Source organism: Penicillium citrinum (genome assembly GCF_028827155.1).
Source record: "Penicillium citrinum strain IBT 23319 chromosome Unknown utg000012l:1.0-138595.0:1.0-138660.0, whole genome shotgun sequence".
Lineage (NCBI taxonomy): Eukaryota > Fungi > Ascomycota > Eurotiomycetes > Eurotiales > Aspergillaceae > Penicillium > Penicillium citrinum.
In genome coordinates, this window is record NW_026622697.1 from 1 (window position 1) to 26,345 (window position 26,345).

At 45.6% G+C, this 26,345-nt stretch overlaps 13 protein-coding genes across 13 annotated transcripts; 7 read left to right on the forward strand and 6 right to left on the reverse strand.

Moving 5' to 3' along the window:
• Positions 1–123: 123 nt before the first annotated feature.
• N7469_011635 (YoaK family protein) lies at positions 124–726 on the forward strand (the record flags this gene model as incomplete). The annotated part of the gene is made up of 1 exon (XM_056650540.1): positions 124–726. A coding segment is annotated over one exon (603 nt), but the record flags the coding sequence as incomplete, so codon positions are not given.
• A 756-nt stretch (positions 727–1,482) lies between these two features.
• On the forward strand, positions 1,483–2,348 carry N7469_011636 (DUF202 domain-containing protein; the record flags this gene model as incomplete). Its single annotated transcript, XM_056650541.1, has 3 exons — positions 1,483–1,819; positions 1,921–2,204; positions 2,262–2,348. The coding sequence occupies 3 exons, from the start codon at positions 1,483–1,485 to the stop codon at positions 2,346–2,348; spliced, it is 708 nt and encodes a 235-aa protein (XP_056494897.1).
• A 435-nt stretch (positions 2,349–2,783) lies between these two features.
• Positions 2,784–3,651, reverse strand: arp2 (hydroxynaphthalene reductase arp2; the record flags this gene model as incomplete). Its single annotated transcript, XM_056650542.1, has 2 exons — positions 2,784–2,821; positions 2,880–3,651. 2 exons carry the CDS (start codon positions 3,649–3,651, stop codon positions 2,784–2,786), a joined length of 810 nt encoding a protein of 269 aa, XP_056494898.1.
• A 609-nt stretch (positions 3,652–4,260) lies between these two features.
• On the forward strand, positions 4,261–4,892 carry arp1 (scytalone dehydratase arp1; the record flags this gene model as incomplete). Its single annotated transcript, XM_056650543.1, has 3 exons — positions 4,261–4,312; positions 4,365–4,420; positions 4,491–4,892. 3 exons carry the CDS (start codon positions 4,261–4,263, stop codon positions 4,890–4,892), a joined length of 510 nt encoding a protein of 169 aa, XP_056494899.1.
• Positions 4,893–5,348: 456 nt separating this feature from the next.
• On the reverse strand, positions 5,349–6,436 carry N7469_011639 (alpha/beta hydrolase; the record flags this gene model as incomplete). The annotated part of the gene is made up of 2 exons (XM_056650544.1): positions 5,349–5,955; positions 6,036–6,436. The coding sequence occupies 2 exons, from the start codon at positions 6,434–6,436 to the stop codon at positions 5,349–5,351; spliced, it is 1,008 nt and encodes a 335-aa protein (XP_056494900.1).
• A 2,403-nt stretch (positions 6,437–8,839) lies between these two features.
• On the forward strand, positions 8,840–9,994 carry N7469_011640 (uncharacterized protein; the record flags this gene model as incomplete). The annotated part of the gene is made up of 2 exons (XM_056650545.1): positions 8,840–9,517; positions 9,599–9,994. 2 exons carry the CDS (start codon positions 8,840–8,842, stop codon positions 9,992–9,994), a joined length of 1,074 nt encoding a protein of 357 aa, XP_056494901.1.
• A 165-nt stretch (positions 9,995–10,159) lies between these two features.
• Positions 10,160–10,852, reverse strand: N7469_011641 (uncharacterized protein; the record flags this gene model as incomplete). Its single annotated transcript, XM_056650546.1, has 1 exon — positions 10,160–10,852. The coding sequence occupies one exon, from the start codon at positions 10,850–10,852 to the stop codon at positions 10,160–10,162; it is 693 nt and encodes a 230-aa protein (XP_056494902.1).
• Positions 10,853–12,353: 1,501 nt separating this feature from the next.
• Positions 12,354–12,965, reverse strand: N7469_011642 (uncharacterized protein; the record flags this gene model as incomplete). The annotated part of the gene is made up of 1 exon (XM_056650547.1): positions 12,354–12,965. The coding sequence occupies one exon, from the start codon at positions 12,963–12,965 to the stop codon at positions 12,354–12,356; it is 612 nt and encodes a 203-aa protein (XP_056494903.1).
• Positions 12,966–15,135: 2,170 nt separating this feature from the next.
• N7469_011643 (pectinesterase family protein) lies at positions 15,136–16,194 on the forward strand (the record flags this gene model as incomplete). Its single annotated transcript, XM_056650548.1, is given in 4 exon segments — positions 15,136–15,223; positions 15,288–15,490; positions 15,509–15,774; positions 15,846–16,194. 4 exon segments carry the CDS (start codon positions 15,136–15,138, stop codon positions 16,192–16,194), a joined length of 906 nt encoding a protein of 301 aa, XP_056494904.1.
• Positions 16,195–17,299: 1,105 nt separating this feature from the next.
• Positions 17,300–18,677, forward strand: N7469_011644 (uncharacterized protein; the record flags this gene model as incomplete). Its single annotated transcript, XM_056650549.1, has 2 exons — positions 17,300–17,734; positions 17,790–18,677. The coding sequence occupies 2 exons, from the start codon at positions 17,300–17,302 to the stop codon at positions 18,675–18,677; spliced, it is 1,323 nt and encodes a 440-aa protein (XP_056494905.1).
• A 409-nt stretch (positions 18,678–19,086) lies between these two features.
• Positions 19,087–20,262, forward strand: N7469_011645 (uncharacterized protein; the record flags this gene model as incomplete). The annotated part of the gene is made up of 1 exon (XM_056650550.1): positions 19,087–20,262. One exon carries the CDS (start codon positions 19,087–19,089, stop codon positions 20,260–20,262), a length of 1,176 nt encoding a protein of 391 aa, XP_056494906.1.
• Positions 20,263–20,798: 536 nt separating this feature from the next.
• Positions 20,799–22,972, reverse strand: N7469_011646 (uncharacterized protein; the record flags this gene model as incomplete). The annotated part of the gene is made up of 2 exons (XM_056650551.1): positions 20,799–22,435; positions 22,501–22,972. The coding sequence occupies 2 exons, from the start codon at positions 22,970–22,972 to the stop codon at positions 20,799–20,801; spliced, it is 2,109 nt and encodes a 702-aa protein (XP_056494907.1).
• A 1,156-nt stretch (positions 22,973–24,128) lies between these two features.
• On the reverse strand, positions 24,129–24,764 carry N7469_011647 (uncharacterized protein; the record flags this gene model as incomplete). The annotated part of the gene is made up of 1 exon (XM_056650552.1): positions 24,129–24,764. One exon carries the CDS (start codon positions 24,762–24,764, stop codon positions 24,129–24,131), a length of 636 nt encoding a protein of 211 aa, XP_056494908.1.
• Positions 24,765–26,345: the final 1,581 nt, after the last annotated feature.

Here is a 26,345-nt window from a genome sequence, read left to right on the forward strand (position 1 = left end):
TCTCTCTCTTCACAGCTTCCTCCTCTCCTCATCCCCCCCCCCAACCCCCCCTACTACTACTCACATTTCCTCATGCTGGGATTTCTCGCAAGCTGACTTGGGTGCTTTATGAATGATCTAGGTAATACCATCTTCCTCGGTCTCGGTGCTTCCAATCAACCGGCGAGTAAACCATGGGGTTGGTTGAAATCCCTCGTATCGATCGTCACTTTTTTCGCCGGCGCAATGATCTTCTCGTTTGTCATGCGCTCTGTTGGGGCCCTACGTCGTGGGACTCTTATGGTTTCGTTCTTCATTCAAGCTAGCTTGATTATTATTGCGGTCGCATTAATCGAGGCGGATCTGATCCCCCACTCCGCCGATGATATGAGCTTAGATGGTGGCCCCTTATTCCTGGAATTGATCCCAATTGGCCTTCTCGCCTTCCAGTCCGCCGGTGCCATGACCTGCAGTCGCTCTCTGGGGTATAATGAGATTCCGACGGTGGTGTTGACCAGTGTGTACTTTGATATTGCATCGGATCCGAAGATCACGGACAACCCCACAGGAAATGTGAAGCGTAATCGTCGGGTTGGAGGAGTGGTGTCTTTGTTGGTGGGTGCGATTGCCGGAGGATGGTTGAGTCGGAGTAGCGGTGGCATGGAGTCCGCTCTGTGGCTCGCCGCTGGATTGAAATATCTGGTGGCCATCGGATGGGCATTTTGGAAGACTGCGCCTCCAAAATAGCAGGGAAAAAGAAGATCAGTGGAGGAAAAGAGAAGAGAAGAGAAGAGCAGTGATCAGATTGATCGCTGATTGAATTGCTAGATGAGACTATAGATTATAGACTATATAATACACTATTATACATACCATCTCCACAGTGGACATGACACTGTTCTATCAATCATTCATGAATATAATATCATCCATATCATCAATATCATCCATATCATCAATATCATCCATATCATCAATACTGTATACACAATCTCTATTCTATCGGGAGTGCTCTACTCTACTGGATATTAATATCATCCACAGTGGATCACTGACCCATTCTCACGCTCTTATCTCTTCTCTTTAATAGGGCAATATCATTCCAGTGGATCCTTTTAAGAGACCATTGCCGAATCCAATTGGCATTTGCTCACGACATTCGCCGATTAAAAGATGCCATCTGCATTCGTTCTCCCGAATGCGTATATCCTATCTTCCATACCTAGTAGTACATAGTACGAACTATAATACCTATTCAGATATCAGATCTACTCTTCTCTTCTTCTCTTCTCTTGAATGCTTTCATTTCAATAATATTCATTCTATTTTATTGAATATAATCTTCCAGATTCTTATTTACCCGCAATGGCAGCCGACTTCCGCTTCAAACCCGATTGAAACCCCGCAAACTCCTCAAACTCTCCAAAAAAAAAGGTCACCGCATGTTTCGATCCACTACAACTCAATTTAGCAGATGGTCTCTTCGGATTGACTTCCATCATTATGGCAGATTCATCTCAACCTTCAGTAGACCCGGATCGTCCTTCCAATGCTATCTTGAATAATCATCGCTCATCGGTTCCCTCGGGGAATGACCGCGGAGATGACCGAGAGGCCTTGGAGTTACATGAGATACAAACCCGCGAAGATGATGAACTGAACTATTCCTCTCCATCCGCTTCATCCGGAGAAGAAGTTCGAGTCACTACTCGTCGAACACGCTCTCGGGCTAGTGTCACATCTGCTCATCAAGGCAAGCATCCATGGAGTCGAGTGTGTCACTTCTGGACGCACAATGTCACTCTTACCGTACCGCAGAAGAGCAACCGGGATCATTTTGGTAAGTTGATGAAAGAGAGACCTGTTCAATTCTTCATGTTCATTCATCTCTTCATGTTATGTATTCAACCATGCATGCAGGCCGCTAATGGTGCTTTTCAGCCCTGGAACGAACATTCCTCGCCTACATCCGCACTTCCGTGGTCATTGCCATGCAAGGGGTGTTGATAGCCCAACTCTTCCGACTGCAACGATCTCAGTCTCAGGAAGACCGCTTAAAATTCTATGATGTCGGTATCCCGCTCTCGGTCACCTGTCATTGTGTCGCTGTTATCGTTGCTTTAATCGGAGCTTATCGATTCTGGCGTCAACAGAGTGCCGTCTCCCTCGGCAAAGTGTATGCTGGTGGCTGGGAGGTCAATTCGGTCGGCATTCTTTTATTTCTCGTATGTTCTTCCTCTTTTTTTTTTTGACCTCCGATTGCTTTTTCTAACCTTCAATAGATCCTTTTGACTACGTTGGTGCTCAGTGTTGTTATCATCATTCAGCTAGAGCAGAACCCCATCACTGTGATGAAGCGTATCTTCTAAACAGGGCCGACCTGTTTGAACCCGATCCAAAAAAAAAAAAAACACACACCATTACGATGTAACCGACTTAATCTGATCCTTGACGACAGCAATGAAAACGAATGCTCTTCAGTTGGAATGGCTGTACATTTAATTTTAAACCTTCAATTCGCGAAGTATATATAGGAAATGCAATATACGAACGTTTCTTCAAATCGACTCGAGACTTCGATTTGCATCATACCAGAACCTTCTGCTAAGATTGGAATCTTACAGGGCGTAAGTAAACAACAGGACAGAGCAAAGTGGAATGAATCGAATAAATGGCATGGTCATCTCTCTTTTATAAATTCAAGAATACTCCAATGGTCGACTGTAAACTTCATTAACTGCACTCTTCCTCTTCAAACACCACGAGTCCCCATTGAAGATCTCGAGTACCCAAATCTACTAGATTTAAATGTTGGCACCACCATTGCACGGCAAAATTTGACCTACGTCTGTGATTAGCTGTGATCAAATCTGCGATCGATTGACAACATTCCAACTCACCGTTGATCCATTCTCCCGCGGGGCTTGACAAGAATGCCACAATTCGACCAATATCTTCCGGAACACCGCACCGCTTCAAGGGGCTACCATTCGCCAGGGCAGCCTCAATTTCCTCGTGTGAAGAGCCCTGGTCACAGCCAGGGGCATATCGCCAGGCATTACTGAGCCACATGTCGCTCTTGACACCAGCTGGAGCGATCGCATTCACAGTGCATCGCTTTTTACCGAAATCGGCGGCGAAACATCGCGTGAATCCCTCAACGGCACTCTTACTGCCAGCATAAAGTGAGTGACCGGGGACACCCAGACCAGCGGCAATTGAAGACATCAGGACTACTCGTCCTCCCGGCTGAATGTAGTCGTAGGCGTACTTGGCGACGAAGAATTGGGCGCGGGTGTTGAGGTCGAAGACGGCGTTGAAGTCGTCCAAGGTGGTATCGGCCAAGGGGACGAACTTCTCGGTGCCAGAGTTAGACACGACGATGTCCAATTGTCCAAAGTGTGCGACGACTTCTCGGAAGAGGTTTTCGATGGCCTCGACCTTGGTCAGGTTGGCTTGGAAAGCTGCGGCTTGAACTCCTAGAGCCTTGACCTCATTGACCATTTTTTCTGCTGCAACTGGGTTGCTGGCATAGTTAATTGCCACAGAAGCACCTTTCTTGGCAAGTTCAAGAACAATTCCTGATCCAATACCTCGACTGCCGCCGGTGACGAGGGCGACCTTACCGGCGAGCTCGGGCTGGGAGTTGGCGTTCGGGTTGTTAACAACCATGGTGATGATATTCGAGGGAGTGGGGAGTGGAAGGAAATCAGGTGAATGAAGAGGAATCTCAAGATTAATCTACTAGTGGAAACCTATAACATGTATATACTCTAGACATTGGCCATTCTTGGGTCCATTTGACTGAAATCAGATATCTCCACTCAAAAGACACCACCCAAGGGGAACAAGTCTGGGTGGTATTGTATCTTAGCACGACTAATTAGGCCAGCTCGTCCGCATTTGGACTCACTGGCTGACAAGGAAGACATGATATGCCATGGCGTGGGTAATATTGGCCGCTTGCGAACAATTCATTGATAGAAAAGGACAATCCTATTACCGCATCCGGACAGCCACGCGGTTTGGAGATTCGCATGTCGCATCGCAAGATCTTGGTAGCATTCCGCCAAGAATAGACATCGAAGACACATTCCCAGTAGCAGAGGCTGATTCGATCGAGTCCGCATTCGTGATGGCAAATCCGGGTGTTCACATTGCACACCCTTGTGGACGCCTGACAGGGTATACCTTCGCGACAAGCCCAGCCTAGACGTTAACTTAACTTGAAATCTTCGAAATCACTTCTGCTCCAGTAGAGAAACCATCTGAAATTACACCATGTCTCCAGCTATCAAGACCCCTCAGCCTAACTTGGATGTCAGCTTCCAAGGTACGTTATGCCTTGCCAACGAAGGAGATCACAGTTATACTAACATCCCAAGATTATTTGGTCCTCTCCAAACTGGTATTCGATTGGGCCGATAGCTATGACGCCAAGGTATGGTCCTCTCAATCGATGAATTTATCGTCGAGAATAAGTCATCGATTTGCTAATTGCGATTCACTAGGACTGGGACCGTTTGCGCAGCATCATCGCTCCAACGCTGACGGTAGACTATACAAAGATTGGACTCAAAAGATGGGATGATATGTCCGCTGAGGACTATATGGCCATGGTTACGCATCCAGGCTTTTTGGGTGACCCTACTATCAAGACACAGCACCTTCTTGGCCAAACCTGGTGGGAGAAGATCTCCGACACCGAGGTTATTGGTCATCATCAACTTCGTGCCGCCCATCAAGTATATACCGATGCCAGCTTGGGAGAGATCAAATTGCGTGGACATTCGCATGCAACAAATGAGCATTATTATCGCAAGGTCGATGGGGTTTGGAAGTTTGCTGGGTTAAAGCCGAACGTTCGGTGGAATGAACTACGATTCGATGAGGTTTTCCGTGGATTGGACTGATTATTGTGCCTTAAAATTGACATTTGCGGTAGTGAGACTCGATGCACGCTTTGTTGCACGAAAAATGCTAAATCAGATATTCAAGTGGTAAAAACTGCGCACTGTATATGCTCAGTCGAATGCAAAATACCCACGAAGTTTTGATGATAACCTTCCAAATAGTACTAGCTGCACTCGTTATACTGGCCATCGTAATGCTATATTGAAAGATAGACCACATGCGAGTGGTGGATTGGTTAATTGTTTCGAGTTCTTTGGAAAGAGTATGGGTCTATCTTGTTTCACAAAGCCTCCTCCCTTTCTTGATTTTCTTTTTCGCTAATGATTTGAATGATTTGAATCGTATTGAGTGCATGTTGGCTCAAAAGACCTAAAAGAGGTTGTCTCGTAAAGCATTCTAGGATAATCTAAAGTCTATGCAATTATTTCTATTTCCAAGTCTGAAATTACTTCACCTTAACTCCAAAAGGCCTTCTGAAGAGCATCACACATCAAAGTGATGCATCGCTTGCCTTCTGATAGGGCACCATCCATGGCCAGGAAAGGATGAGGCATTCCCTTCATGACTTGAAGATCAACTTCGACGCCTGCCTTCTGCAGCTTCTCGGCATATTGCTCTCCTTCACTTCGTAGCACATCCAACTCGCCAACCATCACCAGGGCAGGAGGAAGCTGATCCCAACCACTAGTATAGAATAAAGGGCTAGCCTCCGGATTGGTACGGTCGGAGTGATTGGGCAAGTAGTGATCACGATACCAGATCATCTTGGGCGCGGGCAAAGCCGGGGTGTGTTCGTATCGACGGTAGGACTCATTGTTCTCGACATTGGCGGTGTTATCGGTCACTGGAACCGAGAGCAGTTGAGCCTTGAAGTGTACAGGTGGAGATAAAGTCAAGGCCTTGTGAGTCATGATAGACGCGAGATTTCCACCAGCCGAAGAGCCACCTGTAGCAATCTTCGACTTGTCGATAGCAATTGTCGAAGGGCCATCCTGGATCAGCCAGAGCAGAGCCTCCCAGCAGTCATGAACAGCCGCGGGCCAACGATTCTCGGGGGCCAGACTAGGAAAAGTCAGACAATATCCCCCATTAAAGCCAAGATCCTACACTAAGGAAGATAATGGGAGAAAGTCCGAGCTTACCGATAGTCAACAGTTACGACGACACAGTTCCCACGAACGCAGAGATTGGAACAAACAACGTTTTCGGTATCAATATTGCCCAAAACCCAGCCACCACCATGGAAATACAGCATCACCGGCCAGCCATCCGCAGGGGCATCTCCCTTCGGAGTAAAGACACGAATTGGCACAGAAGGACCCTCCGTGACTCGGCGCGAAACAGAAATATCCTTTGTGGAACCAACTTCCAGCATTGGACCTGCACCGGGAATCAAGACACCACCGGTGCGCGACGCAGCAACGGGCTGTAGGTGAACTTGCTGCTTGTTGATGACATGTTCGTTGTAGAAGGCGACGTACTCGGGATCTAACAGGTCCTTAACGGACTCATGAAGAGGATACGGAGGTTGTGGGCCGGCCATGATGTGAGAACCAAATTAAAGTCTCAAATAGGAGGATATAAGAAAACAAAGTAGAATTGAAGACGAAATGCGGGGGGGGTATAGACTCATAAAGAGTATTCCAGTTGTAGATGGAGTCACCCCCCACGCGACCACGGGATTGCGGGGAGTGCCAGACGAGGGGCAATCATGGGAAAAGAGGCTCGAGAGCATGTCGAGGGTCCACCAGCGCCATCTTTTACGAAGGCGAAGAAGGGGGGGAAGATCGGCAAATGCAACACGCCCTTACGACTCTGCAATTAAAATTGAAGATAGGCGAATAGGCGAATAGGCGAGTCGGGGATTCTCCGAGGTGGGACTGATAGGTTGAAAATATTCAAGGAAGCTGAAGAAAATGCTTGAATAGAAATGCAGTGAAGGTAAATATCATCATAAGCAGTTGAGGTTTGGATTATTTGAATAGTTTTCACCAAAGCTTCTAGTACGTTGGTGTAGCAGGAGCAGTTAGGGTTACCCACTGTATACTACAGCATACACTGAAGTGCCCATTACCACCAGGATATTGCTATGGTGCGATTCCTAACTTTCGAATGACAGTCAAAACCTGTACATCTCATTCATTCATTTACCTTGGAAACTTCAGGCCTTTTATCTTCCCCTTGCATCGAGAAGATGCATCTACGCGTAGCGGTGACATTGGTACAGCTAGAATCCACCACTTTACACGATTGCACGCACGCAAGTTCGTCTAATCTCATTTATCTTCTTGATGTAAAGCACTACGATGTATACAATAATCATAGCTCTAGCAGGTCATTCAATCTTCAACTCCCTTCACTTCCACTATTCATTTATGCAGCGGCACGACCGCGCGATTCGCAAGGACAGTGAACCCACTGCTAACTGAGGCTGGTATACCACAAACAGCTTCAATAGCACCATTACGATGTGTCTCATTTAATGATCCACTACCCAACCTGGCACTATTTGCCCTCAGATCAATAGGGATGAATGAATTATATAGAGGACATGCCATTCTGATCTCACACCACAAAAAAAGGCATCAGGTTGGTCGAAGCAGCCATACGAGAAGTAGAAAAAAAAAGCCATGACGCGGTGAGGTACCGGGTATCTAGTCCATGATAATTGGAATTCCCTGCTTCAACTGCCTTAGTTCGACTGTCTTATCTTTGCAGGTCAAGAAGGCCTCGATCCTGATCATGATCTTTTGACGTGTAGACTTGTGCGTGGTGCCCAACGGTGACCCAAGAAGCCATTAGAGACATGGAAAAAAAAACAAAGATACCGGGGATGATAGGACTGCGAGAGGTGATGATATACTGCAAGACCAGGTTCTGATATATCAGAAAGGACAGAAAATGCACTACCTAGGATAGCAGCAGCTGTTACTATTTTGTATATACCGTATAATACTCTTCTAGTAGTACACTAACCGAGGCGCAGTAATCTTTCGCGGCTCACAGACAATGACCATGAAAAGTTGAAAGAAATTGAGCGGTGGTGAGGTAGTGACTTCACTGTGTTCGCAAAACTACTCCTATGATCCTCACATTTTCCTCAAACCTTTCGAGCTTCGTTTCTTAATTGAAAGTCGAAATTTGAACGTTTAGAACTTAGTTTAGGAGACACGCGGCTTGATTTGGCTGTTTTGAGGAAAAGAATCCGTGATTGACAGCATAGTGTCTCCAAGAACTAAGGTACAAAGATGTGATTGGAGAAACAAGGAATTCCCGATAGCAGGAGGCTATTGCCTTCAGAAATCATAAAATATCTTGATATTTCTTACGGTCCTAGGCAATGAGTGCGACGGTCCATCGAATTGTTGAATAGTAACCGATACCCCCCCTGAGTTCCTGTCGATGATACTCCTATCTTGAATCCCTCGCGCTCTCTCAGTATTCGAGGTGGTCTCAGGATAGTGATATTTCCGAACATTTCAAGAATGTCTCTTCTTATCTGCAATGAAGCGGTCTGATACGCCCTGGACCTCCCTGTCAACTCTGCGCGGTTTAAATCCCCTTATTTTGGAAAGATAATCATTGGCTATAATTGGGCGGCAGGAATTACTCCTTCTGGTTAGAATCTACGCAAGGCCCACATTGAAGGATCAGACCAGACCAGAACATCAATCTGGCCATGATATAGTCATTGGTATAAATGCTTCTGATCAGACACAATGACTTTCATTTGGATACCGCGGTTTGAATAACCAAGTTGGGAAATGGGCCTGTCCTGATAGTTCATCTTCACTGTCAGTTGTACCTGTTCAAGGGTTAATATAAAGTATGCAGATAACTCACGCTGTTAAAGTTGGAGTATCTTGGAGCAGAGATAAACTCGTTCATCCGAAAACCCAGAATAGTATTCGATTTGCCGCATTCATATCCCGACTTGCTCATGATCATGGCTCCACCTATTTTCACGGACGATAGCGCCCCTAAAGGCAACAATGCATCAGTCAAGTTCGACGCTAAGCAACACCTGGCTTACCAGCCACCATCTGACGTTCTCCAAATGCAAGATCTAGGACATGACCCGACTGAGCTATCCCCATTAGCATCTACAGAGCCTTTTTCTCTACTCTCTCGTGATGCGGTGCTTCAGCATAGACGTGACATTTTCAGCAAGGATGTTCTAGATAACTGCATGCATCATACTAGGCCGGGATCTGTTCAAATCCGGGGCATGGTACCTCGTTACGCATCCTTTGTCCACGAGTTTTGGAACTCTCCGGAGGTTTTGCAAATTATTAGCAAGAATGCTGGTGTTGACCTCGTCCCTGCGATGGACTATGAGACTAGTCACACAAATGTCCAACTGGGTCCAGGTGGTCTTGATGCAGTACGGAACACACCAGTTGAGCCACCGGCGGCTACTGAAGAAGCCATTGCTGAATTTGAGAAAGAGAAGCCAAGGACTCGAGTTGTGACCGGCCAGAGTAAGCCAATCATTGAATGGCATCGTGACTCCCATCCTTTTGTATGTGTCGTGATGCTTTCGGACGCACAGCACATGGTTGGTGGAGAGACAGAGCTTCTGAAGGCGGATGGATCGACTCTGAAAGTCAAAGCCCCACAAATGGTTCGTATTTTCCGTCTTTATTCCACGAGTTGAAAAATATCCGAGAATGAATGGTCATTAACTAGGGCATGAGTACCACAGGGTTCAGCTGTGATCTTGCAGGGTCGATATATCACACACACTGCAGCCCCGGCTGCAAATATACCGGAGCGGATTACGATCGTGACTTCATTTAGACCAAGAAACCCAACTCTCTTGGATGAAACAACCAACGCAAATATCAGGAACAAATCACATTTGACGGAGCTTTATTACCAGTGGACAACATATCGACTGGAGGTACTTGCTCAGCGCGCACAGATTGCCGCAAAGGAGCTACGGGAGAAGTATGAGCAGAATGTGAAAGCTTCTGACCCAGATGGAAAACAGGGTCTATGTCGACTTGAGACTGTGGATTTAAAGGCAATTGAAGCTTGGATGGGTGGTCAGATGAAATATATGAGAGAAACGCTATACGAGATGCGGCCGTTGGATTAGAGGTGCTACCTAAATGTTATCCTACCATATTGTAGATAGTAGTGTTCAGCCCTGAATCATGGAGGGAAAAATAACATCTCTACGTCCCGATAGCAGTATGCCCATGTGCTATTACAATGCGGCGATAGTTTAGTAGTAGTAAGTCATGTCTTCAAGGTCTCCAATTTATCCGAACAAGAATATATCGGCATTAAATCGCTGACCATGTGAATTGTTAGGGCTGGGCCTACTAGAAGGCCAATTCCACCCTTCCACGAGAGCTTCCCGGACGCGTTGAAAGTGTTTCATTTGGAAACGCTGCTCTAAGGCTCGTAGTCGGTCAAGGAGATACTGTCGTTCAGTACTTTTTGCAAGAGTCAACTCAGGACCAATAATGCCGATTGGCCAAAGTAAAGAAGATTCGTAGCCGGAGCCGTGTGGTAATTGAGAAATAAGGAATGTAGTATGGCAGGCTAGGTCTACCGGTGCCAATCCTGACTGAGGTGTCGTTGCATGTCCTTGCTGGCAGCGTAAACATTGTCTTAGATACACCTTGGCCGTTTCGCGGTAGATAGCTATCGTCAGAGAATTTTGGTGCGGGTCAAATTCATTGGGTGTTTGGAGATTATTCTTCTCCTCCGTTCTCCATTTGCCTCTAGTGGTGGGCAATAACTTGAGTGAATCCTGAAGACCTAACACTGAGAGGCTGGGGAGCCAATCAAGCCGCCCATCCCAGGCATCGATACATGCATCAGAGACATTTTCGTCCCCAGCGCTGATCTTCGCCACCAGATAAGGGTAATAAAAACGGCTGTGCGCGGTCTTATTAACATGCCGTTCTGAAGGGGTTTGAATAGTATTCGTGGGCAACTGAGCCATATATACGACTTCACATTCAGCGAGTGAACGGAGGTAGAATGTAGAGAGGGTTGATGTCCTTCGGGCTGTAGAATGCACCAAGTCGTTATACAAGAACAAATGATGAATGAAGTCAAAGGCAGCCTTTTGCTGATCTCCGCTCTTAATAGACTGAAGGATCTGATTGTTTCCAGGGACGTCGAGTCGATCAAAAACTTGGGCTAAGAAGTTCAAATGTGGCATCCAATTGGCCTTCCCATCCCCGACTATCTTCTCATAAAGTAGAAGGCAGATGCAACATGCCAAGGTGCATAAAATGTCGGTGGTCTGTGATATTTCCATCCCAGAAGCATTTGAAAAACTCCGACAATTTTGGTTCGTTATAGAGCTCAAGCAATGCAAGAGAGCTCTACAGTCTTCCAGTGCTCGATGGCGTGCGCGAAGAGTTGCTTTCAGGATTCCAGTGTCCGTATGGCCTTCAAACTGGGCTCCACTTAGGGCCAGAACCGCGCTCATCACTGCATGGTGCTGTGTTGCTAAGGGGAGGAGAATTGAGAGAAATGGATTAGATGGGCCTGAGAATGTCGGATAGGTACGCGAAAATCTCTGGACGTAGTGGTCCAAAAGAAAAGATTCATGGATTGTCAGTCCTGCAAGTGCGCAAGGCTGGAGCGGTGCCACAAGCGCCTTCTTCAACTCGACCTCCGAAGATGAATGAGGAATGTCTTGAGCATTGATGAGATCGTGATCTCGATCGCTCGATCCCGATCTCGAAGTGGGCACGATGTACTGTGGTCTCGATACCGGGGGTATTGGGATTGTTTTTCGTGGACCTCGCCGTTGCATTCCTTTCCTCCTTGCATCATCCTCCCACACAAGCTTTACTGCTCTATCACACTCGAGGCCTAATTTTATACAACTGGGACATGGGAAAGTCGCGCTATCACATTTCTTTTTGCTACAGTAGGATGTGTGATACACATATCCAAATTAGTATAATCGTGAATGACAAACGACTCTATCGGTGGCCAATCCCATACCGGTTACGACAGGTCCAACAACCCGATCTGGTTCTCTTTCTCCGTGACTGGGAATATATTGGAGGTTCATTGGCAAGAAATGGGTTCGACATAGAGTGAGTATTCTGCAAGTCGTTATCCTGGGATATATATATTGTATAGTCGATAATCCGTTATGGGGATGGTGTAACAAAAAAAGACCCCGCAGGCTGTAGCGGTAGATGATGAGTAGTGGGGATATTTTACTCCATCGGATAAAGCTTGCGGGAATCGGGTTCTGAGCCGACTGATTGAGGGGAGAAGCGATCTGTGCAGCCAATAAGTCCATGGTTGACGCAACGAAGCCATGAACCAAGCAAAGCCGTCCACTAATTACAAGTGCCAACGTTTGGTAGAATGAGATACTAATATGTTTACACCCGGGGCGTCACAGTTTGAAAAACTTGAAGATCATACACGATGACAATTGAATGGCCTCGATTGACTTATGGCAGAGTCATGAGCTATGAACCTCCTCCACCCGCACCACCTCCGGCTGCACCCATCGTGTACACATTATCACGACCAGCGCGTACAGACCTAGTAGATTGGCGACGCTGTTGCTCTCGCACGGCCAGCCCTGTCAGCAAGACTATTTGATCGAAGTAATCATCATACGCGCCAAAAATATCTAAACAACCAGGGACAAAGACAAATCCATCTCGGGAGAAGACTGCTAAAGCTTCGTTGGTCTTCTCGTCCACCAGTTTAATATTGCCATGCGGAGAATGATGGTTTCCCAACGACCGTGTCTTTTTCCAAACAAGATATCTCCTCTCTCCATTTATGAGCATTTGAAATTTGTATGATGGAGAGATAAGGCCCTGCTTAGAAAGCTGAATCCCAGCATCACTATTTTCCAGTCGAATATCACAATTCGACGAAAGACCTCGGAATTGGGCCAGCCCCAAAGTCGGCCCATCAGCGTCGGTATCATGAAGGACTAGATCTGGTTTCTTAGGATCATGAGGGAAGTTTTGGATGAAAAATCGGTGGTGAAAGCTGTCCCCGTTAATGCTGACTGCATTGTAATGGGGCCCCCAGGATTCTTCGACGACGAATTGGCGAGTCGGCATTGTTGGTAAATGAATTAGGTACTGTACTAGGTCGTCTATGCTTGTACAGACTAGGACACAATTTTCTGGGTGATAAGTATGATCCGATTGGTTCGGATGTACAGCATTGTACATACAGAAATCAAAATTGAGATAGACTTGCAGGGTGAATGTGCTATTAAGCCGATCCTTCTATTTTATGTCTTCAATGAGAATGTGACGTACTGCAATGTACACCTTTGCAGCCCCCACATTGGCTTTCAGGCTTGACGAGACCCCTTGGCCAATCATCATCGTCTCAAAGATGGCCCCCACCATGAAAATCACGATTATCATGAGAGGCAAGTGGGAAAAGTGGCGAAATGTAGCCATCCAGGCTTGAGTCAACGTGGTGTACTACGCAGTAGAAGAGTACTCAATGGATTAAGTACTAAAGCAACTAGCTAGCACATATGAACTACGAGTAGGTAGGTACCACTATTACCTGATAGCATCAAAAACCACCTACTAGTACTAGTAGTACACTACTACTCACTATTGTAGTGGTTATTTTATAGGAGCTGAATACTTTCCAAAATATATAAAGGTTTATATAATACCAGGTGATATCGCATAGACGAACGAAGCCCGGGATTGATTATATTGGTTGTGCCAAGGTTGGCACAATCAATTTAACGAACTTACTACTAATATCATTAAAGACACCACTGGAGCAGTTTTCCCTTTGTGTTAGTTAGCTAGAGTAGCAGCTTTGGTTCGGGAGTTTACTGTGTTGTCTTTTGATCGAAAACATTACTAGCATTTCCAGTCGTTGTACACTGAAAATCAATAGCATTTGGGCACTATAAGATGCTTCATCAAACTCCAGATGTGTACATCGATACTCCCAGTCCATAATACGAGCGTGAAATTGCCTAGTATAAATATTTATTCCTTTGCCTACGTAAAACTCAACATCCTAATAGTTGCCGGTATTCGTGGTACTATTACTTATACTATGAAGTATAGTAAGGTCGAAAATACATTAAAAGCTCGGCGAATGCCAATCCCAGATTATGCGTTGATTCCACAAAGTGTTTCCGAATCCAAGGTTCACCTATGCTCTGTCTAGTACACTAGGACGACTATTAGTTAGCATCAGCTTACTAGTGTTACGCCATTACGGACCTCTCCGAAGGTTTATTGATTCTGAATTGACTTGTACGTCCTAAATGATGGAAGGTTGCCAAATTTTTAAAAGGAAATTGGAGTCGGTGGGACTAGTATCCTACTAGCAATACTTCTACTCGTAAGCGATTGATGATACATCTCAACAAGAACCTTTAACCCTGGAGAGAGCTTGACCTCAACTTGGGTCATGTCAGACGCTACGTGTCTGTTCTGGAGGGCGCATCTACTGTAATGCGTTAATAAAAAAGCAAAATCCCCGAAGTAAAGTAAGGGGGAACAGATGTAAAGTGAACTTCGGCATTGACGAGGTTTCATTGAAGATTCTGGTCAAAGCTAAAAAGTACTGAAAGTGCCGGGCTTAGATGGCAAATCCCAAAATCAATTAATCCCGGCTAAATGACCACACTGACCCTAAGCATCCATGAGCATACACAGGGATCCCCGACTAATAAGAGTCGTAAGGCAGCCCGTTGTTGCTGATATTGAAATCGGAGATCGTTTGAAATGAAAAAAAAGCCGAATCAATAAATTGCAAACATGAACTAATTGCAAAAAGCTCCCATAAAATTAATAATTACAACTAAACGAGGTAAATTGCACGATGCTCTGAAGAAAAGTCGGCAAATGGGCTGACATCGACGATTTGTAATTATTGACGTCCGTAAAATCCGAGCTGATAATTTCAGCTCAAATAATATACAATCATGCCTTTGATATGTTTATCAAAACTAACATATAGTACATTACTGTATAAAGGAGATTAGAATTGTCACGTAAACAGACAGACTCCAGAAGCATAGAGACTCGTAGTGGACCATAATGACCTACATTATGTACATACCGTCATTTCATTAATGAAAGCAAATCGGATTTCCCGAATAAGGTAAATGCCCTCGGAAATTGGATCGGAATTCATGTCGGCAAATCCTAGATACCCAGAAGTCTTACCATCGTTACAACTATTTGGGGCTTTTCCAGATCGAGCGTACCTTGGCGATCTGTATGGCCCAAGATCCAGGATATGCATAATCCAACGATACCGAAGGCGACTGTTTCAGTAACTGAAACAACGACATCGACTGAAATCGCCACTTCTGCGCCTTCGGCCGGTAAGATTTTCCTATCTGAAACAAATAGATCGCCATGGATCCTCACCTCTTTTTTGTTTCGCAGCTTCGGCAGCAGCAATCACAGTTGCAACAGATAGCGCCGGGGCCCTCACACAGATCGGAGATGCCGCCTCGTACGCCCAAACGCATGACATTCCTACGGTCACTGTTTTAGCCGGAACTTATTCAGCAGTTACGATATCTGCTACAGCGCCAATAACTGTGGTTGCTGAAAGTAAGAACGAGAACGATTGTTCACAGAATGAGGTAAGTATATCCGGGAAGGACTCCGCCCTTAGCATATCGGCCAGCGCTGGCATCGATTTCAAAAATATAAATTTCGTCAACACCGGCTCCGGGAGCGCGGCAAGGATTGCTGGAACGAAGAATGGCTTTTACAGTTGCCAATTTCTTTCACCAAATGGTGGAGCTCTTGTGGCCAACCAAGGCATAGCCATAATCGCGAACAGTTTTATGAAGGCTTCCGACACCACCGTTGAGGGGACAGCGACGTTTTATATCTTCAATACGCCAATTATGCTGCTTGGCGAGTCAGTCCGGGTCATATACGCACAGGGGAAGACAAGAGATGGTATTCTCTTGAACTCAACAACCATCATAGATCGATGCAGCATATCTCTTGGTTTATCACAGCCACAAATACAAAGTCGGAAGCTCAAGTTCCTTCCAGTGCTACGACTAGGGCGACAGAAGCAATTACCTCCACGGTTACCGTGGATGGATCTACCAAAACTACCACCAATATTGTGACTGTTACTGTGAATACCACGACCACCATACTCCCATCCACGACGACAATAGCAGAGACGAAAAAGCCGAAATTTGCCGTGACATTGCCTGGCCTCACATCGGCCTCTATCGTGACGAGTACACAAACGGCAGCTTTCATGACAATTACTTCCGTTCCAACTTCCACCCAAACTAGGACATTGGAATCTATACAACCGTGACCGAAGTAGTGACGCGCACTCCAGAGGGACTTTCCTACTGTCGTTCTTCATGAGTCTGGTGTGTTCTCATCCCGATGACTGATTCCTTACCTATCTTTCATTCTTTGACCTTAATGTATCGTAGCTCGTTTAATCTTTTTATCTCATTTCTTGTTCTTGTGCTTTTCTATTTTTGCTTTTGTTTGCTTTTGTGCTACGGCGCAGCTTTGAAAAGTGTTTTTTTTGACGTTGCATTCAGACTGTTCAAACCTCGACCTTAGAATATAGAGTACCGATAATATGATGTTCTTTTTCTTCGGATATGATATTACAAGTGCTTGGAATTTTCTATTCATTCGTTACAACGTCGCCGACTAGCAATTATTTCCCCTCTACTATTGTATTTCGAAGTGATTATGTCCCAGGTCATATAGTTACAGCATGATACTATGAAAACTCCGATACAGGGACTTGGATACGAAACATCGGACCATACGGACACTAAATTTGTATAACCCCTGAAAGAGTGAAGCTAGCACGGATGACATTCTTTCATATATAGGACAGACTAATTCTCGATTATGAAATAGCTACACAGCCGGTTCAATTTATGGATAGAGTGATGTCAGGGATACTGTGGATATTAGCTTAGTACGACATCCTGATTCTACTACAGGTCATACACGTAGTAGTATAATTTTGCTTCAATAGGCAAATCGGCAAAACCCCACTTTACGTTTGATAATATATCAAACCCGGAATTGTAGGTCTGTGCGATGTTATTTGTATATAATATGCATAAACACCTCATAGTGCTTCAGTAAACGCATCCCATAGCGGGGTTGCATGTCAGGATCGTCTTGTATTGGCTGGGTTAGTGTGAACGTGACTATTCTCCAAGTGTTAGCTTAAGATCGACAGCCTCGCCTTGTTCATCTACTTGGGTAAAACGTCATCTTCTTTCCGGAAAATAGCCCTGGGTGAGATGTTACGGTGCTCGTAGAATTGATAAGTAACATGCTTGTCATGAGGGGACATGTCGAGCTTGATTGTGTCGGTGAAGTTCGGCCTCGTCGCGTCGAATTAGAGGAGCCTGACCTCGATCCAAACGTGGTAATCAATTAAAATGCGACTTAGCAGGCCTGGGCTATTTTGCATTTGCTTTTTGAATTTGGTTGCAGATGTTGCGTCTATTGTACCTCCATCGAAAGACTCCTGGTATTTTCAACCAAACGATATCGGTCGCTACGTAAATGGAGAGGTGATCCGATCTCGCCATGTAACTCCGCAGCTGGAGTCCTTCACATCATTGCCCGTCAATGTCTCAGTGAAGTCCATAACCCAATATCTGTTTCGGACGACAGACAACCTTGGACATGCTGTTGCATCTGCTGCAACACTGATTGAACCTTTCAATGCAGATTCGACCAAACTACTCGGATATCAAACATTCTATGACAGCGCATCGGTTGATTGTAGCCCGTCATATACCATTCGGGCCAAGAACGAAGGTGGAGAGTCTGCCATATCGAAACTTAATGTGTCTCTCGATATCGCCTTCGTAAGCATAAATCCCACGTCTCCCTTTGACCGTCATAGTATCTTATTAGATGCAGATGGCATCCGCATTGAATCTTGGCTGGTATGTCTTGACTACCGATTACGAGGGTCTTGATGCACAGTATACGGTCGGACTTCAGTCGGGACATGCTGTTCTAGACTCGTTACGTGCAGTCCTGCGTAAAGGAACGGAGGTTGGATTATCAAAGAACCCACAATATGCTCTCTGGGGGTATTCTGGTGGTGCCTTGGCCTGCTCTTGGGCTGCAGAACTCCAGCCTACTTATGCGCCCGAGATTAGCTTTGTTGGTGTTGCCCTAGGAGGTCTAACACCAAATGTCACCTCTGTACTTGACACCATTCACAAGGGGATTTATGCAAGTTTAGCTTATCGTGGATTATATGGTATGGCAAAGGCATATCCGAATCTCACCGATTGGATGAATGACAACCTCCTACCTTCCAAGTCTGATGAATTTTACGAAATTGCAGGCAACTGTAACGGGAAAACGACAATGGAAGATTTGTACAGCTTTTTTAAAGATAAAGAAACATCGTTTGAACAAGTTGTACCTCGGTCTGTTTTTGCATGGTCCGGTCAAATGGGAGTTCACGGTATCCCAACTGCACCCTTGTTCATTTACAAAGCGGTTGACGACGAGATCAGCCCGATTGCGGATACGGACTATTTAGTCAAAATGTATTGTTCCAACGGGGTTGACATTGAATATCATCGGAATTTAATAGGAAACCACGAGACCGAAGGAATTATTGGGTCGGTTGGCGCTTTGGAGTGGCTTCGTGAACGGTTGAATGGGTCTACTGTCCAAAGGGGCTGCCGTAAAGAAGACGTGGTTTTGGCTTCAATTGGCAAAGGAGCGGTGCCCATACTAGGCGATGTTATATTTTCCATTTTACAATCCAGTATTGGAGCAATGGTATAACTACGGGGGACTATGAAATAGCAATGGCATGATCGTGGCGGTATGGCTTAAGTACACTAGGGTCTTAATACTTACGCCAGCAGATTTCAAGCTACCTCATTTAATTAAAACTATGTACGGAGTAGTCATCCACTACCCAAATAAGTAGTGGAAATGATGTTCAGATTGCAGATCGATAAAAGCCGAAGGACACGCGTCGCCAAGAAAATGACATTCCATATCATCCTATGACAATTGTCGATTTTGGGGGACAGAGGGGAGCGTTGAATCCTTCGAGGGGCAAAGGTACATGCGTCCGAAGCCAACAAGGGCTGAATTATGTACTATTATTTCCCAGTCTACTTTCCCTTACGCTTTAAGCCTTGGAGTGAACTATTCTGCCTCTGGGCTTCCTACAAGATCTAGTATCATGCAGAGTATGCTCCGGTGGATGTTTCTGTTTTTGGGCCTCGATGGGTATACTCCACCAAATATTCAGCCCCAACCAGCACTACGGCCGGAGAACAAACCATGGCATGAGATCATCACCGGTGTTTATCGTGAGCCACCATTGTTGAAAATACACGACCGCAAAGGCACTGTTCGATGGAGCTGGGAGCGTTTTGATGTTACTCAAGATCTTCCACCGGGTCTTAAGCGCTGTCTGTATAGTTCGGCTGATGATGCGACCGATATTAAATGGATGGGCAATGGAACAAGTGTTGCCGCCATCTACAGTGATCTGGTGATGGTTCTTAATCACACTCCGGAAGACCCGTCCACCGATAAATCTATAACTTTCGCTGTCTGCTGTGACAACGAATTTCTCTGGAATGCTCATTCAGTGGAGCCTCTCCCTGGTGAACGACTGGCGATCGGTACAACTGGGCAGCGTCCATGGGACGGAATTTTGGTGTATAACGCGAGTCGTCATGCTCCATTGACGGACAATCCCCATTTATTACAGAATATTACCGGCCTTAGAGCCATCCATGGCCTAATATGGGATGAACATGGCCAAATGCTATGGGCAGCAGGGACCGATTATGCAGCAGACGGGTCCGACGATGTGCCAGCACGAGGTGTGATTCGCGGATATCCCTTCGATTCAACAACGGGACGCTTGCATGAAGATCGGACTTACTTTTATTCCCTTCCACGGCCTCAAGACATGGATATTCAATGGGGCAAGAATTACTCGTGGTGGGCTGGACCGCATGACCTTGTACCTGTTCCCAACCAACGCAAATTCCTCATGTCGGACGACCGTGGCTTGCATGAGTTTGATATAGAATCTGGTAGGTTTATAGCCGACAACGAGGAGGTGATACGGCGGTATATGAAGGGCTTTGAGGTCACGACTGACGAACGCCATGGTTACAATCGTGACGGGGGCTTTGAGGATCTACCCCTATCGGACCTAAAAAGTTTCAGCCTTGCTCCTGACGGGAGCTTCATTTACGTCCAAGCTCTCTGGCAAGAGTTCAGAGGTATGCACACAAGTCTGGTGACTCGAGGTCTGCGACACATGATCAATAAAGGGGACGAGATCTATCGATCTCGATGGTTTGGGGATGTAGACGGCTGGCCGAAGCCCAAGGAATAGCTACAATGCCACACTCGTTATTAAAAAGCGATTCTAATGCTCTGGAATTTATTTCTGGCAGCCATTTTTTTGGGGTCGTGACAGTTGTTGAATCACCACTGTCGCAGGCCATGTTAGTTGATGTATTAGAGAAACTCCATTAGTTCAATTCCTTGCACCTGGATAGTCAAAGTGTGCAAGATTATATCTCCCAAGGAAACAGATTGATTAGAATTGTTAATCTGTCAACTTTCTTTGTACCAAAACCCGGAATACCTACGAGTTTCGAACGATCGTAGTTTGGATTGTGACATTGAGGCAGTCTCGCTGCTCCCGGCATCAGTGCAAATTCAATCCCAGATTCAATTTCTCAATAAAACTTAATTTTCATAAGGAAATTCGAAGGCCTAGGTTAATACTGGGAGCCTAATGCAACTAGCTAATTGTGCGATTTGTTTGTCACAGCTTGTAGCCGGCCTTCGTGTTGTTCACATAGCCATCCCTGTCAAGCTCGCTTCTACTTAATCATTTCGATCAACTTTATATTCTTCGAAGTTTTAAATGCTCATCCCGCAGCCTGCTATACCAGCACAAAATGATTTCCCTCTTCCTCTCGACTGCGGCTCCGCTGTGCTGCTCACGCATGCTCCTCGGTCCATACCAATACCCTCTGTCCCACTAATACAGTTCCCTGCTGATCCTAACGTGGTACTGACACAGACCGGATTGCATGGATAGATGTCGGGATGAATATTCGAATCGCGCATGAAAGGTCCTTCTAATACTTGTCCGTCCCGATTTTCAGTTGTGTTTCGCGAACAACGTGAAGAAGATTTCTCCAAAGCTGATTTTAATCGAGCTTTCTGGTTTTCAATTGCCAGTGGATCTGTTCTGGCTTGGATTCGAACCGCGTTATGTGACGAAAGATGAGGTTCCGTAGTATCTTTTGACCCGGCACTCTCTTTTCTTCTGTGGAGCGTGGTAGCATTTGTTTTTGCACTCGACACTGACGGAGAGATAAAACGAGAGAGTCCCCGATTATGAGTCTCACGAACCGCATCGCAATACCAACAGGTACACTCGCTGTAGAGCTCCCCGCCAGTTATCTTTTGATACTGGAGTGATGTCCACACGAATGCATCGTTCAGCTTGAGCTCATCCACCTTGTCATCGTGGTCCACGAACGTTCCCTCAGTGAGAGAGGTTGAAAATCTGTAATAACGAGCAGGAGAAAGCTGGTGCGTATGCCAAATCAAATCAATGTCAAGAGTTGGGACTACAGCATGCCCTTTGTTCTTCGATATTATCTGAAAGAAATTACCATATTTCTTGATAAAATGGCCGACTGTAGCTTCTAGGGTCGGAGAATTTATCCAGTCAATTTTCTCTGCCTTGTCAATGAAAGTACCTTGGCGAATAACTGCCCCGATAAGATTTATAGAGAAGACAGAGGGATTGTCCCAGTATCGCGAAAGCATATTGCGAAGACTGACCCTTTCCGCAGTACTCGAGTTTCGAGATGTGAGAACTTTACCGTTCACGCGGCGAATCAATGATCGATCCTTGACACAGCTTTCTAGATAGTCACGAATGAGCCCAATAGTGCTCTCTTCATTCAAAGTACGATCGGTGAGTCGTAAAATATCACTCCTGATCCCTTCTTTAATTAGACGATTGGGAAAAGACACGCCATCAGTAGTATGGTCATCGCTTGGAGTCCCATTCATAGACAAAAGTGTGCCTGGCATTGGCAGCCCATCTATAAGTAGCGTTTGTACATCTTTTCTGAACGCTTGAACAGAAAGGCCATCGTGCGTTAGACTGTGCTTGCATGATGGGCAAGAAACCCGCATAGACTTATCTGCATATCCATTGCAGTGTGCATACGCAACATCAGGATCACATCCAAATGATCCTTCTGTCCATGGCGCGGCGAAAGTCTCATTGCATTTCAAGCAAGATAGAGATTTCATGTGACTTTCTGAGAGGTTATCCCATGGTCGACGGCACATTTTCTCGAAATTCACCCGGGCCTGCTCACCCGGATCATATCGATAAGTGCGTGGATGTAAAGACTGAGTTATTATATTCCACGGAAGTCCTGTTGCCCAGAATCCCATTTTACGATGACGAAGACAGTCTTCGAGAAAAGCGCGAGGATTTAGCATAAATGAATGCCAGACCATGATAATATCTACAAGTCGCAATTAGTACAGTTTGAAGAATTCTTCTTTGAATGCGAATCTGAAACATTCTTACCAAGAGGGGGCATCATCTCGGCGGACCATAAAATGTTAGTCTCGGGCGTATTAAGGGACGAAATGTCAGTTGTCTCAAGACTTGGAACTGTAGTCTCCCACCAAGTTGCGAACCTTTCCACTGCCCTCGCCACATATACAGCCCATCGTTTCTCCTTGACACAAGCAGCTGCTTGTGCTTGTTTCCTCGGGTTGGAGAACGCTCGGGCGTCATTGTCACAGATACCGAATAGGTTGTCCGTTTTCATAACACTATCACGAAGGCTGGCAATAGCAGAAATGAGCTTCAGATGTGCCATCGATTCCTGGACAGTGACATTATTGGTGGATGGAGTTGAGTTGACCTGCGCCAAATGATTCAAGCTAGCTGGGGTATCCCCTATCCCGTTCTCATTGTGTGCAGCAGAATAAGGCGGCGGGGGTTGAGGAGTTTCTGAAGTCCTGCTGTCCTGCTCGAGACTTGGGTTCCCCATTTTGCAATTGTTCCGACTCAAAGAACACCGACTCCAGTAAAAAAAATAGAAAATGGAAATGACAAGAACAGTAGTTTTTTCCACAAAAGTGCGGCGTGAAGAATATTAGAATTACCGATCAGCGGTCGGTCTTAGGGATGTCTTGGCCTTTCTCGTGATTGCGTGGACGAAAAACCTTTTTATTCCTCTTTTTCCCAGGGAAGTGAAGAGACAAAAAAACACTGGAAGAGGATATCCCTTATGAAGTAACCCCTACAAGAAAGGTTTCTGGAAAAGAAGTAATTTAGAATTTTAGAGGTTGATATGGTACAGCCTTGCGATGACGTTGTGTTACCTAACAGATGCTATGATCCTCTATAAATAGATATGCAGGGCAATGGGGTTGGGTCGCTGGGCGCCTGTCAAATTCGGCAGTGGGCAATTGTATCCAATAAGAGTCTAAGATCGAGCAGGGCCAGCTTAGGAGGTTCGTATATTCGCCCGAAGCAGAGCAGAGAGTGAAGGTGCTGCCGTGAGCATGTAGCAGGAAGCCAATCCTGGTGATATGCCAAACTGATACCTTCCAAGGTAAAGTTCCGAACTGGGAGTCAAAAATTTCCAACTTGGGATATCTTCGCATTTAATTCGACATTAGTGAAGTAGAATAGTGAATAGAAAAGGTTTTTTGTCATGATAGCCTTGCTTGCTAGATGGATGCACTGTTACCCTGGCTACTACACGCGATCTATTCGGCGGACATAATGCAGGGACTTCTTGGAAGAAGTTATGAAAAAAGGAACGAAGGAAATTGAAGTGTTTGATTAGAAATGCCATATCAAGAGTTCAAGACATGACAGAATACATCGAATTGGGAGTGGACTGGCGAAAGGATTAGAAACAGGAGTGTCGAACAACTGATGTTGTGATAGAAAAAATGAAGATTAATGTGAAGCTGAATGAGTGCAGCGGAGCTAAAAACATCGAAGCATCGTGACAATACGATGTCAAATAGCCTTCCTAGCTCATTGAATTAGGTATACCCTCTTTTGAGCCTGGAGACTACTCGTGGTAGCTGTGCATGTCTCTGCCGAATAGTTCGCGTAGAGTAGCTAGGGTACCAGTGCATCCATCTAGCAAGCGAGGCGACAGGTTGTATCACCGGTCTTCCACGAACGGATCAAAACAGAGAGCTAAGCCTACTTGTCAAGCGATTCTGGAAAATACGACTTGCGACAAATGATGTTTCGGTGGAAGCCATCTGGTAAGTACGGTCGGTATCAGTTGATTGTCGTTTCATTGTATCAATATACTTCGGCCAAGTGTTCGTCAAGACAAGCCATTTGATGTGATCTTGAATTTCATCAAAGATAGACATGTCAAATGCGATTGGAACATCCCCAGTATAAGTCGGGATTGAAGACTTGTGGATCGTGCTACAAGCAGTACCAATGTCAACAGCCCGCGGTTGTGGCACTGGCTCTTTGGTCACGAATGGCGAGGTCAAGTTGACATTTCTATCGCCAAAAAGGAGCCTTGTCGGCCTCTCAAAAAGATTTTGTAGGCGCTTCAACTGATGGGAAGAAATGTTTAATGGAAATTCGGCGTCCTGAATGCTGACAAAGGTGGTATAAAGTCTAAGTGCGTCGTTAAAAGCATTAGGTATTTGATCTTCGCCAAGGTTGGATGGCCAAGATCTTTTCCAGTTCTTCAACTCGCCTAGAAAAGCAATGTTTTCACCAGAAAAGTCATTAAGCGCGGCGAACTGCTGCAATTGTTCTGAGCCTTTCTGAAGAACATGGTCCAGGGCATCCATGGTATAGAGCCTGTCGCTATAGCACTCTTTCAGGGACTGCTGTGTCTGACCCTTCTCTGCAAGTGTAGATGAAGCTGACTTCCAATCAATTGAAGGAGATGGCGGAGGGGATATTGAGATCGCCGAAAATGAATATGTATCATATTTGACCGTCGAATCGATAGTTTTTTTCTTCATTGCCCGGAGTTGTATGACCTGAAAGATCGGGACAAAAACAGTGAAAATTTCCCATAGGAGAATTGATATGTGAATCCTATGCGTTTGTTAGAAGGCATGTCCAGGGGATTTGAAATCATGAATCTCGGTGTATACCATTGGCTGGGGGCGAAGTAGATATTCACTTTCTCAAAGGCTGGTGCGTACGATGCTGCGAGGAACATTGGAGTTGCATGTAGGCTAAAAGTCGTAACCGTACATCAGACCATGACCAGGACAATGATAGTAAAACTTGAACGTACCTAGCGAGACAGCAGGCAATTGTCTGAGCACGCCATCCCATAGTGTCGCGGATTCTCCATGCCCGGAAAATAAGAATCGGGGCGGCCTTGCAAAGTATGGGTCATATAAGCCAAATTTCTCTTACTATTGATCGACTTGAAGCTTGGGTATCTCACAATCCATGTCCAAATCACTTGCCAGAGCAGCGACGGCCACCATTCCCACCCCCGGTGCATGTACGCCATTTGCTCAGACAAAGTATCTCCACGAACTTCCGTTCCTGGGATGCCATATGTAGGGTGATACTTGGTACAAGCTAGCCACATACAGATGGTAATTATGAGCTAGGTTGCAATTACCGTTAGTCCCTATATTTTCGGGGTATGGCGATATAGTACTCGGACCTGCAGGAGTATCCCTATAGCAATTAAAACCATTGTTCGAGTCATGTAGCTCATGCTTCGCAGTCGACTTATTATTGGGGAGCCGTGTGGTTTTGAGCCCATGCTGATGGTACTTCGCAGTTCAGGAAAAACGAACTGTCTTTGCATGCGGGCGACATGAAGAAAGCGAAGATTAGATGCTTGAAATAGAGCGATGCCGAGAGGGAAATAAATCCCCATGGCGAAGTATTGAATGTCAACAGAAAGAAGACCCGGCATTGTCGGAACGATTGGATATGTAATCTGGCCGAGTATCCAGTATACATGAAGCAAGCTGATTGCTAGAAATGACCAAAAAATCCCACGAACTCGAATTAATGGTATATCCCGATTCAGGCAGCAAAAAGCCATGCCTGAAATTAAAAGAACGGTCCAAATAATGCAGAATGAAAGATAAAAGATCCCAACCCCGTCCCAGATTGGGGGCGACGAGGGAAGATTGTAAACCGTAAGACCTGCCATGCTGGCCGCAGGCGCGGTGAAATGAATGACTGTAGTTGGTATGCACAAAGAAAAATCAAGAGCACTGGCTAATCATTGGGGATATGTACGGAGTATGTATGTATAACTAGGTTGGCCTAAAATCAGTCGACAAGGAAACAAGGGAAGGAATAAAGCCTGTAGATCCAGGTGGCCATCCTTGATTGCGAAACTCGAGGTGGGAAAGCTAAGAAGAATTCCAAATATCGAGCCAAACTTA